The sequence below is a fragment of the Ostrinia furnacalis genome, unplaced genomic scaffold, assembly GCF_004193835.3.
Source record: "Ostrinia furnacalis isolate ACB-3 unplaced genomic scaffold, ASM419383v2 OfSCF7393, whole genome shotgun sequence".
NCBI classification, from domain to species: Eukaryota; Metazoa; Arthropoda; class Insecta; order Lepidoptera; family Crambidae; genus Ostrinia; species Ostrinia furnacalis.
Genome location: NW_021137632.1, coordinates 149,009 through 163,272, shown reverse-complemented (window position 1 = coordinate 163,272; position 14,264 = coordinate 149,009). Strand labels below are relative to the sequence as shown.

Sequence of the window (14,264 nt, the reverse complement as noted above, 5' to 3'; positions counted from 1 at the left end):
ATAAATATCATTGTACAATTTACACTGTGCCATCTAGTTCCAAACCACGCAAATCTTTGGTAGTAGTTATCACAAACTTTCGCGTTTATCTATGTATCCTACTAATCCTACTAATATTATAAAAATGCGAAAGTTTGTGTGGATGTCTGAACGTCTGGATGTTTGTTACTCTTTCATGCAAAAACTACTGAACGGATTTTGTTGAAACTTTACAGTATTAATGTTTATAACCCATATTAACATATAGGCTATAATTTATGACGATATGTGACAAACTAAATTTCACTTTAATAATTAAACGAGGTCCACGCGTACGAAGTCGCGGGCGGGCACTAGTAATATTATAAACATTGTAAAATTTTCTTTGTTTACCATTTCAGGAATACATTTTAGAATGTCCCCGTTTTCTATGTATCGTATTACTGTACCGATGCAGTTCCACAGCGAATAATGTTTGCAGCTGCATGCACTATGCATGGATAGTGCACACTTGCATTTAAATTCTAACCGATAAACAAACTAAACAGGAAGTTGTTTATCGAGCATCGATATCACCTTTCTTTGTCCTAGGTTTATTGTTTACAATTTGATATTACCAATGCCTTGGCGGATGAAGGAAAACTTTTATTTCGTTACGTACTTACAGTTCTCATCGATACAACAGACTCAGAAGTGACTCTAGGAGGAAAGCCATTTATGGCCATTAGTTCGCCTTTAGTACCAGCTTATTTTAGAGCAACATGGAACTAGGTTCACAAAACACAACACAGTATTGGCGCTTGTAGCCAAAATGAATCCAAAGCACAGCTGGTACAGTATGCCTCAAAAGGGGTTGAAAGAAAGGCAAAGATTAGAGAGACATCCCCAGAGAGTTCCTAACGCAGATAGTTAAGAGTTTTAATAGATCTAATAGCTAGTGGTTATGCGACACTCGAAACTTCAGCCTATAATATTCGCTCCCAAGCCACCCTCTATGCGCGGACGCAGACTGGTTACATTAATGTAACCAGTAACTGGGAGATTAATCTCCCAGACCCCAGTCAATTAGATTCACAAAACAGCATTGGCGCTGATAGCCAGAACAAAAGTACCAAGCTGGGCATACAAAGGACGCCTAAAAGATGCAATAGGGCGTTGCAAGGAAGTCAAAGATTAAATAACCACAGTGGAAGAAGTCCCAACGCTGTTAGTTATAATCGATACTAGCGGCCGCCCGCGACTTCCTACGCACTGGATCCCGTTTTACCCCCTTAGGGGTTGCATAATGCAAAATTCCGTCTTAGTGAGCACCTACGTTCTAAAAGGTAGTAAAGTACCATGCAAAATTTGAGACTCCTAGCACTTGTAGTTTCTGAGATTTCGTGATGAGTGAGTGAGTGAGTCAGTCAGTCAATCAGTCAGTGACTTTTTGCATTTATAGATATAGATAGTTAGTTAATAGCAGTGGTTATGCGACACTCGATACTTCAGCCTATAATATTCGCTCCCGAGCCGCCCTCTATGCGCGGACGCAGACTGGTTACATTAATCTCCCGCTTCGCGGTTACTGTGTCGAGTAACGGCACTGCAGCAGATGGAGCCACGCGCCTACTCGCCGGCATAGACTATGCACTTTCAGATGCTCAATTATAATTGAAATGACGCACAATTATGAGTAAATGCCTACTGTAAATTAATAACTGGACGCTACCAATCGATCAACGTGGAAAACCCTAAGGCCTATGTTCAGCAGTGAACGTCCTGTGGCTGAACTGATAATGATGACTGTAAATTGAAAAGCTTGGAAGACTCTTTATGCCCTTGTCGTCAAGTTTAGCCAGTTATAAACAGATCTTGAGCACTGAAATGGGCAATGATGTCAGTTCAAAAAGAAATTGCAATGTCAGTTATTTAACTTTAACGTTCTAATAAGGAGTACCACGTGCAGCACGTGACTAAGATTCTAATTAACCGGTAGATTTGCTGACTTACTTAATTTGTTTGGGTTTGTTTTGATACAATACTTGAAACATTTTCATTTGAAATAGAAGTTAGAAGAATAGAAAATTGGGTCAAGGAAACAATACTTTATTAAAATGTGCAACCAATGTAGCGATGCCAGAGTTAGGTCAATGGTGTGTTCTATAGGATATCGTGCCAAAACTTACCAAAACTCTTATCGTGACCTGACATCACCTTGTCCCGTTTTAATTAGCTGAGTAACTTTTGTTGCTGAAGGTTTTATGTGGAGTTGAATAAAACTACTTAGAACGCGGTGATTATATGTAGTTATACTAATAAAAAGTTACACAGTTGTTGAACACTGTTTTAAAATGACATTTCCATACTAAACGTCACTTTAAAACACGGTTCAACGAGCGTGTAAGTTTTGTTAGTAAGAAGTTAAGCTATAAGCAATGCTTTACTTATACTATTGTCCACCTTTAATTTTGTAAGAGAAACTTATCACGTTTATTGATATTCATCACGCTTTATCTTTTTGATCTTTCTTTGGATACTAGACCTTTCTTGTTCTTTAATGTTAAGGTATTGATTTATTGACATTTATTACCTAATGCGCCATCTGCCGTGTTAATCACAGGCTCATGCGTGTTGAACTTGCTCGCTCGTGTCATGCCCACGAGTTATGCGACGCCTCTGACCCACATCCATGGTGATCACACAAAAAACATTTCGCTGACCATTGTTCGCGAGCGATTGTAATATTCGTAATAGCTGATCGTAATTACACTACGGTTCGCGAATACAAACAAAAAATTGCGTTTGAACATTCTTATAGTTGGACAATGATGTGGGCTTTTAGGTGGGGACAGAATAAAGTATTGTTTAGTTGTTTCTCTGACAATCGGCCTACGTCTATTTGGTAGAGGTGAACTACCAAATGTTACTGATCCCGTTCCTCTAAAATGCTTTTGCCAACAACTATACCTACTACTACACTACACATGCATATATTATGGAATTCTATGTTACTACTAATATGGTAATCTATGATGCTTGAGAGAACTACACACTACGCTCCCGTTCATACTTTTATCTTCATCGTCATCAGTACATTTAGTTAGTCTCCATTGTAGAAGCACGACCCTTTCCAATTTACCAGAGGCACGGTCTACACTTATTCTTCATTCTTTAAATGCATCGATTTAGTTCAAAAAAGATCGCCGGCCGTGACAATGCTAAAGTTGCATAACGTTATACAAGACAACAAGAATATAATTTGGGAGGCAAAGTGAGATAATAAAAATGTAGAGTCAATTTATTTGAGTGCAGAAAATTCGGTACAAATTTCTTGGTGCTCTTCCAATTTGATAAAAACTAACAACAGTAACGCAGCTACTACTTATGCGTCTATTACAGCATTCTGTCTCGAGTTTGGCAGACACGTCATCTGATTGAACACAGTTAGGAAGTAAAGCTAGGTGCAGGAAGATGCAAAACAACTCTATAGGTGTACCGCTTTACTCAGTCTGTGGCTGAGGTATGGGAGCGGTACGGGATGGGTGACATTGACATTATTACAATGTGACAAAGTATACAAATCTGAGGTCGCGCTGACGTTTGACGTCCCAAAAACACCCTCAAAAACAGTAACTACTTAGAAGTCTCTAGAAAAACTACTAGCAAGTATCAAGTTTTAGATAAACACAATAGTTAGTTCTGAAAATCTATAATTTTGTCAGACTAGAATTGTTGTACAGTATCAAACATTTAAAAGATCTAAAAGTGTTGCATCATGCTGAAATTACATCTGAGTGAAAATTAATAGAGATTAGAGCTTAATAGAGCTTGAAAAACTTTTTTTAAAACATCAGTTTATTCTAAAGTCTGACGTTGAAAACCTAGTCTCTAAGGTAGTGGGTAGGTATTGTAATGAAAACTTAATCGAATAATTTTGACTAAGTAGAGTTGAATACCACCCGACGGTGTGACCTCTACGTTACTCGCAATTACATCGTCTCGCATGTCTGCACCAACCTTATAATCTACGTCATGGTGGAAAAAAAACTCTTGTATCACGAATCAAACGCATAACCTAGTTTTGGCGCCAATAAAAAATATCAGTACAGTTATTTATCGAAACATATTTTTGCGGTAGGACCGGGGTGAACGCCCGCATCTCGTATTCTCGTAGAATCGACTAGTCTTTTTTGGAACTAGAATCTTTTCGGAGTGGCAATCAGTATAATTGTTCTTTACTGTTATGCGAAATTAAATGTCAAAAGGCAAACGGTTTGGCAGAAAAATGTTGAAAAGTTCCGTACTGGGAACCGGATATGTGAGGTGTTTTTTTAATTGATGAAGTGGCGAAGGCGTTGAGTTTGGTGTTATGTAAAATCCCGGTATTGGGCGATAAATCATTATAAACTGTGAAATAATGGGTATGTAGGTATGTAATTTATCTTATCAGTTGACATTACTACTAAACTTGTAATTTTAGGTTGTGGTTTCAGGTCACATACAGGGTGTAGGTATCTGTGTGGGGCTCGATCCCAAAGGAAAAAAGTTGCTTTTCCTACTCAAATACAATCACTTGTCTCATTGAACCAATATCAACATCTTAATTAATTAATACAATCACTTGTCTTTAGGAACCAATATCAATATGTATCTTAATAAAGAGTAACTATTAGTCTTAACGATCGTTGATAAGCGTGTGTACGAAAAGCTTCCTTTGGGGTTTCAGTAGATACTAGAGAAAGTGGATGAATTTGATTAGGGCTTCATTTTTTGAGCTCCAAAATGGTCCTGTTTAAAGTTTTCATAGGTTATTCCGGTAAGAAAAACAACAAACAAAAACTATTGCTTTGTTTCAACTGTACGTTATAACGTAACAGTTGAAACAATAAACTAAATCACAGTGAACATATGCAACCTTGATATCAACTTGAACCTTCGTGTCCAGATATAGGATTTAAAATTAATTAACATAATCATCATCATCAATTCAATGTGGTGTGCAGATAATTGCATCTATGAACTCTAGCTAGAGGGCGTCGGCCTCCATTTTGGATGATCTGATGATGGAATCAAACTGGAAACTTCTATCATCCATCCGTCATCGTCCTAACTGTTGTTCATTAGGATATTATAATATTACTATAGTAATAAAGTTTATGAATTGATTAAATTCAAAGCTATAACAGTTGCTTACGTATCAGTGTAAATTGTATTGGTAGGTGACTCACCTATGATCCTATATTTTGATTTCGTGGTTAAATTAATTAATACTGATAAATACTTAGTATTCATTATTCCGAATAGACGTAATAACGTTTAAACCGGAGAAACTCTATCAGACACATGTTGAAAATTAACTTTGGTTCTCGAAATAAAGATCAAGCGAATATTAAGGATAAAATAATGGTGGTAATAGAGATTCATCAAGGAACACAGCCTTAGACTTAAGCCCGTGTTTGACCTAAATTCTAAATATTAAAACCCAAGATTGAAACTCAATTAGAAGTTTCGAAATTATGTTTGAGTTTTAGTCCAGTTTTGAGCAATTGGTTTGCGTTTCAGAATATAATCTTAATCTTACATGACTTAATTATTCAACGTGCACGTACTGATTAGTAATATGAATTTAAGTAAACTAGCAAAGAAAAACAACTGAAGTTTAACAATGCTAAACTAATTAATATGTTTACTTACTGCACGATTTCCCAGTGGACTTAGCGGCATTCGTTAAAATAAATTGTTCCAACAGCCACACAAATTAACTACCCTGTCCCAAACTAAGTTAAGCTTGTATTATTTTGACTAGATAATGGACTAACAAACTGATATAAATAAAAATGAGCATGGTTTTAAGTATCAATTTTGGTGCTTGTACAAAAATGTCCCCCAGTGGGAATCGAACCCCGCAACCAAGGAATGAATTTTTGACGTTATTGGACACAGCACAACTCAGATTCGTGAGGCTCTCGCCCATATTCACAAACGATGCTTGCTTTTAGTGAAGCAGCTAATCGAACGCACAGCATTGAGTAGAGCTCTATTATTGGTTCATGTGTCACCCTGTGCGTCCACGCGCACTGTGAGACCACATAGTAATGTTTGTGAATACGGGCGTCTATCTATTAGACTACCCTTGGAATCTGTGTCACTCAATAATTGCTACCACGAGTGAGAGAGGCGGTAAACGGATTATATTGCACTTATAATGCTAATATATCCAGAACATTATTAAAAATTTACTGCCTCAGGTGGGACATGTACCGGCGACCTTTCAGCTGCCGGGAAACGGCTCTACGTAGCGGCTACCGACTAAGTTTCCTTGCAAAATAGACCTTAACTAGATTATCGTAGTACACATTTTCCCACGATTCAGTCATGTAGGTAGGTGAGATGCAAGTCCGGTGACACAGAAACCTTGCGAACGCGCTGACCGACTACCGTTGCATTTTCAATCATGCTAGTGTTGCCAGATGCATTTTATAAAACAGCACAAAATAAAATAATAAAGGAAAATGAAATTAAATCGTTTTTTAAGTTAAAATTATTTCAAGTCATTTAGGCCCGATTCGACCAAACTTTTATCCGAGAATAACTCCTGACATTGACATTGACAATTACAGTATGGGAAATATGTTAAAACTTTCGATTTATTCTGAGATTAATATTTACTCTTGTTTGGTCGAATTCACCCCTAAACAAAAAGACCCCTTATCTCTACCTTTTCTATACATTTGGCTATGTGGTTGTAATCAGTGCATAGTGTTCTGTTAACATTGTGGTGGTAAAGTCTTCTGTACAAAAATACTTGTTCACGGGAAAGGTATTTGTTATTTTGTACATAAAACGATTGCATATTATTCCATTTCAAAACAATTAGGTACCTACGTATTAATTAATAAACCAGTTACGTAATGTGTTTAAAAATTTTAAAAAACACAATCGTACCTCTAATATTACAGGTTTCCCCAATGCGATATGGATTAATTAGTATATATTAATAATTAAAATTGTCGTTATCACTATGACATGAAACAAAACTAACATAAAAGTTAGTGAATTATATAAAAATTAAGTTGTAGAGACAACCTGGCGCAAAATAAGCGAGTATACGCGTACGGTAATTTCACCGTAAGCTCGGAAAATTGTCAAAATACTTACACAAAAAGCTGGAATCCGTGTCCCGTAATAATGGCAACCCAGTGTAATTACCGGAGTGCAACGACCGCCTATCTCCAAGATCGGGAAACATTCGCGCGGAGAAATTGCGCTCGTAGGAAGCGAATTATTTCATTGACACTTCAATCTCATTCACATTAAGTGGCATAAGTGGCGTAAGTGGGGTGAATTCTCGCAATTTACCTTTTAATTTAAGTGGCGTAATCGATTGGGTTCCGTTTGGTACGAAGAATATTGCAGGGAACGGCGGTATGGCACGCATGTTTTTAATAGCGAAGAAGCTTTTACGAGTTTTCCTATAGATACCTATCTCATTAGAATGTTGTGACATTACAGGTTATTTAAACATTGCTTGGTCTTGACCACGACATTGTGGAGTGACCTCGCCTAGAAGAAACCTATTAGCACATGTATCGCAGGCGTTGATAATTTGCTCCACCACCACTTAATAGTTGTAACGAATTCGGAAACACGTTAGAAACAAACTAAATTAATTTACATAAATTACAAAATTTATTGATAGTATTACGACTTTTCAATTTCATCGTTAGTTTCTAAATAAGCATCATCCAGGTCTTGAACAAATAATGGTTTTACTGACTTAATAATTTAGATGTCCTACTAAATATTATTATTTAATTTGTAGCCTTTTAGCGTAGCTCTGATAGAGTTCGAAGTCTTTCGATTCAACACAGAAAGCGAAATTTCAAAGTCTTTCGATTCACAGAAAGCAAAGTCATCCTTTAGGAATTTGTGACATTTCCGGGAGCAACATTGTACCTACTATTAATAATACTTTGGATTGCTGAATTCATGAGAGATTAGGTTCTACGTATATTTCGTTAGTAGTATGATTCAACACGATTGCCGCAAATAAGTCATTTTATTATAGGATTTGAATCCATCGGCTTGTTTTGTCTCCCCTAAGCAATAAGGTGCAGGGGTGAAAACAATGACTCAGCGTTTACAACAACATTCAAACGCAATGGCTGTATTTGTTAATTAAAGACAAAAATAATGATTAATTAAGAATAATAAAGACTTACTCGTATTCTTAAATTTGTTTGTGCCAAAAAGACCCAAACATCCTACTAACTTTATCTCAGGAATAATATCCAAATGATATGACGAGACAATGCACAAAAAATATATTATAAAAAATACTTTTGCCACTATAAGATATCATTTTTGTCGAGTCCCGTCACGATTATTGGCAAAATCACTACCGGTACCCAGTGGCGTAACTATACCGTTCGAGGCCCGTGGCAAATTCATCGAATGGGCCCTCCCACTTTCCCAATATATAAAGAAGCTGAACCAACAACAATAGTATTTTTTATTTTATAATATTTATTTATACACTTTTATTTGTAAAAGTTAACTAATAAATCACTACGTGAAGTAGGTACATACAAACTTTATAATTATAATTTCTTGATTTTATAATTATTCACTTTTAATTAAAGGTACCTATTGAACTGAAATCACAATTTTATTTTAAGTAGGTACACAATTTTAATTATTAAAATTCCTTTCTTCGGACTTTCTGTTCAGCAAAAGTGTTAATGACATCATCAAAGTTCAAATTTCGGGCCATAGAATTTTCGATGGATAGAATAGCCAAATTGCTTAACCTTTCAATTATTCTCTATCGTATTACCTTTGTAAAACCAAAAATCGCATGTCTCTATCCCTATCACAACATTTGCTATGATCGTTTGAACTAAGCCTCTCCGGGCGCGCCATTCAACGCTTCGCTAACAACGAAACTGAAAATGGCTCTAGATTTGTAATTTTGATAAAGACAAGTTAGATTGCAAGTAAAAACAAAAGATATCGAAGTAAAATAAGCATTTTAGTTAAAATTAAAATTGTCCCTACCTGTAGAGGAGAATAATGTTGTGGTAGGCCTTTGTTCAAACTATCATAGCAAATGTTGTGATAGGGATAGAGACATGCAATTTTTAGTTTTACAAAGGTAATACGATAGAGAATAATACAAAACAATAAAAACCACCTGTTATAGGGGCATTTTTTGGAGAAATTTATCAAATAACAAAAAAAACACGAATTTTTAAGCAGATTTTTTAAAAAAAATATCATTTTTTATTATTTGTTGGCTATTTTTGTGTATTTTATGTATTTTTTTAGTATCGCCTGTTATTTAGCATTATCACTGTTTTTATTTTATCAGGATATACCGCTTAGTTTAAAAGTTATTACGTTTTCTTTACAACACGTAATTGGAAGAAAAAAAAATCTATAAAAAATTAAAAAAAAATCTCAAAAAAATTTTGACCTCTTTTTTGTCGATAAAAATAGGTCTAGTTTCATCTATTTTCATATGTACACTTTAACGTGACTCACACTGTATTATAAGTACAAATAGACCAACAGTTGTATTCTTTCATGTTTTTAAGGTGGGCTGATGGTTTAAGGTCTTTTTAGGTTTCCTATATGGTACCTGTATTAAAAATATTTTTTAGCGCATTGTATTGAGAAAAAAAGCGCTGAAGAGTTTAGAATTGCGCTATCTAGCGAGAAATGCACTATAACGGCAACACTGATTTTAATGCCGGCAGTATACCTACCTAGTCTCAGCGAGACACACATGCCCAGTGAATATAAATGTAAACCAATATACACATTTTGAGGTATGTTTGTCCACACATGTTTCCAAAATTATTACGAGTAATTGGATTTTGAACATTCTTTCTAAAACTGGGTTAAATTTTTTTTTACCAATGCATTGAAAGTTTAATACCTAGGTATATTTTTTTTAGTTGTGTATGCAACTAAGAAGGTAACAAATAAATTAAAGACAAAACTTTTTTTTACTTAAGTAGTATGTGTAATAATAAATGTTGGGAATTGAGATTTCCTCTCACCAGGGGCCCCTTCGGGCTGGGGGCCCGTGGCATTTTGCCGACTTGCCACCCTATAGTTACGCCACTGCCGGTACCAGCATGAATATCAAGTATATTATAATTATAGACTGCTTACTGCGATATTTAATTCAGAGAACAAGAGTAATTAACTAATAACATAGTAAACGTCGAACGCGACCTTATAAAGCGGAATCACGATTATTTTCACATTAATTTAACTCAATAAATGGAAGAAACTTGTAGCCGCAAGCAAGATTGTAGCTCAAGAGCAAAAACAATATTTTTCTGCTCGAATGGCCACTTGCTTTGTTTTCTAGAGGTGAGTTAATAACTCGTCTTATGTAGAGCGGTTAATTAATTGATAACGATAAACGCAGTACAGATGAGTGAATGTGTTGCAAAGATCGTTAACAGGGTTAATGACTTGACTATTAATGTTATGTTACAATATTTGCGTCTTTGTCAAAAACCGGACTTTGTTAACACGTGATCAATGTTTTGTTTATTAGCATAGCTGTCAAACGAGTTGTCTGGTCATGGCCAGAGGGCATTAGGATTTTAGAGGTTTTGAATCACAGATTTTTATCAATAAATGCCACCTGTATGAGCATTATCTAATTTAGATGGACTGCGCCGGCGTACTTGTTTACGGTAACTCAGTACACGAATCTCGATTCTCACTTATTCAATCAAAATGTTTTTGTTTACGCACAGAGCCCGAGGGGAATTTTATAGGACGACAAATAAATTAGGATACGAAGTTACGTGTAAGTGTCAGTAAATGTAGTTTAATTTTATTGGACCATAGCGCAATTTTGAGTAAACTTAAGGAACTGGTAGGGCTGCTTCATAGTTAGAATATTTACCGTGTTACTATCTATTACACTTTAGTAAGTGTGTAAACTAGCCTATGTACACTTTAAGTCACGCCTATCGTTAAAAAAATGTTACTTAAAGTATCCCTCACAGGCAGGTAAGTAAAATAAAAAATTCCCAGCAGCGGCTAGCAGAACAAACTAACAGATTGGCTTACGATCAATATTGGCTCCACTTTAGCACAAAAACATTTGTGATGAACGAACACTTTACATACACGTCATCGTGTTTACATTGGTTAGTGGAACATCATGTATCTACAGATAGATAACGTAATATACTCACATTTCGACATCTCGCCCAGCCGGATACAATCACCACAACTTCAGTACCTTTAAGAAAACACAAAAAGAACTTAACACCGTTATTCGCAACTTTTTCACCGGTTCCAAAATAACTGTAAGCAGTTTATTTTTAAATTGAGTGTAGACGTCCGCTAAGGATTGCGTTGCGTGCGTTTATGATAAGAGCATTTAGCTGTATTCAATTTTATCACGCAAAAATGTTGCAACAATAGTTTGCTTATTAGGTCAAATACTGAATAGATGTATGAAATTAAGCTAGTGTTATTTTTTTCTAAAATCAATCCTACTAACTTGATTTAGCGCCGCAAGCCTTATGACAAATAATCACACGGTTTTGCTTGAAATTCAGATAAGCTGGTGGTCGGCCTTGGTTTAAACAAATGTGATGTATTTCGCGCGTCAATAATAAAAGTATCGCTTAACTTAATGCAATTATCATGATGGGTGAATATAAATTAAAAAATCAATATTTACCGCGTGAACAAAAAATGTACAGTGCTTTGTATTACTTTCAATTTTATACTAACCGAAAGCCGCTGAGCTATGAAATGATACGAACCTGTAATTACGGACGGTCTATTAAATTTAAATTATGATGAAAGATAAGTCACTGATATTGGAATAATTAGGTTTATTTGAATATAAACTGTTGTGAGAGATCGTGCGGAGAGCTGTATCCGCCTCTACAACCGATGTGAACAACGCCTCAACGTGACCACATCTCCAAGAGCGAAACGAATATGAAGAAGTATACTGTTGTGATGCAAATGTTGACAAGAACAATTCGAAATAATCTACTACGATATTCATCATTAAGACAATGACAATAAAGTTTAGAATGTAGGTCAAGCGATCGATTTGGCCCCATGCCACGTTTGATAGCCAATCGTAGGTTCGAATCTAGTGCCTGACAATTTCCGATAAGCCTGAGCAACTCATAGCTTTTCCAGTCGATTTCGTGCCCAAATAATTAAAGTGTCCTTAACAATTTCAAGCTTATATTCTGAAACAATGCTCAAATGTCTATTTTACTTTAATTTATGTTATCTTCTTTACCTAGTAATAAAACAGTCACTCCCGCTGCTGTACACTAAGACCTTGTTAACTACGCAACGGATTTTAATACAGTTTTCAGCAATATAGTGATTCAAGAGGAAGGTTTATTATGATATAGCACCCGTGCGAAGCCGGGGCGTATCGCTAGTTTATTAATAATCTGAAAAAAGCGAGGAAGGCCTCTAGACAAATGTACTCCGCTTAAAAGGAAGCCTCAGCCATTTATAAAGTTACCCGTATTAAAATACTGAAAAGATTTTTCATTTTCGTTTTTTCTCACCTGAAAAGCTTCAGGTGTTTAAAGTGCTATTATGGGAAATTGCCAAAAGAATCCGTGTTTCTTTTGAATGGGGTGTATTTTAAGATGCTCCATGGTCTTGACTAAATTATTTCGATGTCATAGCGTTTTGATAACATGCCCATGCCATGATGACCATAATTTTATAACGTAAAGTTGAACATAAATTTAGCAAGAGCCTTATTTTACCTACTCGTTATCTACAAGCTAAATTACACAAATTACCTTTGACTGATAGAATCCATTACTTATCCCTCAGGGCATTTACCAACAGTAACACAGTTTAGCATTTTGATACTTTACTGTAACAATTTAGACATTTTGAAAATACTGTTTGACAACGTCATGTAATCTGTGGTCTTTTTCGTTAAAAAAAGTTTGCATTGTTTTTTCTTTACAAAAAAGAGGTTTGTATTTAAAGTTTTGAATTTATGAAATGGGAGGATGATGATGATGACTTTTTTAGATGGCAATAAAGAGTTATAGTTCCAAAATAATGGACTGTCCTGTCGATGACATTGACAGTGGGGCGCCACCGTCAATACCGGATCGCTGGTTCAGATTTTTGCCATGTTGGAAACCATATAGTTGAACGATGGTAGCGCCCCCCTGTCATTGAGTTTGGCGGGACAGTTCAGCGTGGGTCATCTATATCCTTCAGCTATAGTTCCAAAATACTGGACTGTCCTGTCGATGACATTGACAGTGGGGCGCCACCGTCAATACCGGATCGCTGGTTCATATTTTTGCCATGTTGGAAACCATATAGTTAAACGATGGTAGCGCCCCCCTGTCATTGAGTTCGGCGGGACAGTTCAGCGTGGGTCATCTATACTTGGGTACTTCTCATTTACACTCAAATTTGATGGTCACACAATAATAGTTCATAAACGGTATAAGTTAGAACAATAACTTTGAAATAGATGATAAAATATCTATTTAGCTACATACAAAATAAATTTTATCGTAATAGAAGCAAAAATAATACGAAAACATCACATGAAACGATACAAAACGGGGTCATTTTTCGCGTTCTCATCGTGTCACACCCTCGGTTGCAATGAAACATTTGGTTACTGCATTCACAATTTTCATTCAATTTGTGTGTAGCATATACTAAAATCATCGTAATTAAATATACTTTCCACACAATAGTAAAAAAAATATCTTCTTATAATTATTTCGAATTGAGAAAGCGAAATACGTTGGTCACACGATTTTAGGTACCTAAAATTTTGAGTAATAATACAAGATTGCCGTTAAACCGAACATCAGTAACCAATCACATCATTCTATTCGGTTAACGTCAGTCGCGCTCCGGCCATTGGGGAGGTGAGATAGGTCGATCGTCGCTCCGCGAAAAAAATACGTAACTTTTTGTGATTATCCATAGACGTACCGTCGCTTGCTTGAACAATATTTTCTACCTCTAAAATTTAAACAATTTAATTGAAACTTAGGCCATTGAAAACTTAACATGTTAGACTTATTTGTGTAGTATTCGACTTGAACCGTTAAATTCAAATTTAAGGATAATTCATAAAAAACTAAAATTTTCGTCACCTTCGTGGCATCACCTTCGTGGTGTTTTATACACGAAGGTGATTTTAGGCCACGAAAGTGATTTCTTGCTTTGGTTTATTTTAAAATATNACCAGTGTCACCCTTAAAACCAATTGCCTAGAATCTTGTAACTTAGTAGGT

At 35.7% G+C, this 14,264-nt stretch overlaps 1 protein-coding gene across 2 annotated transcripts in view; it reads right to left on the bottom strand.

Moving 5' to 3' along the window:
• The window catches only part of LOC114364365 (long-chain-fatty-acid--CoA ligase 1), a 67,079-nt gene that overhangs the window by 47,476 nt on the left and 5,339 nt on the right, over window positions 1-14,264 (bottom strand). The window contains exon 2 of one of the 2 annotated variants that reach the window (XM_028320500.1): window positions 11,187-11,233. In XM_028320500.1, the coding sequence (XP_028176301.1) occupies window positions 11,187-11,196 (10 nt within the window). In that variant the 5' untranslated portion in view covers window positions 11,197-11,233. Of the gene's footprint in view, window positions 1-11,186; window positions 11,345-14,264 lie in introns of those variants that run through there. The other variant, XM_028320499.1, reaches the window with a different exon arrangement.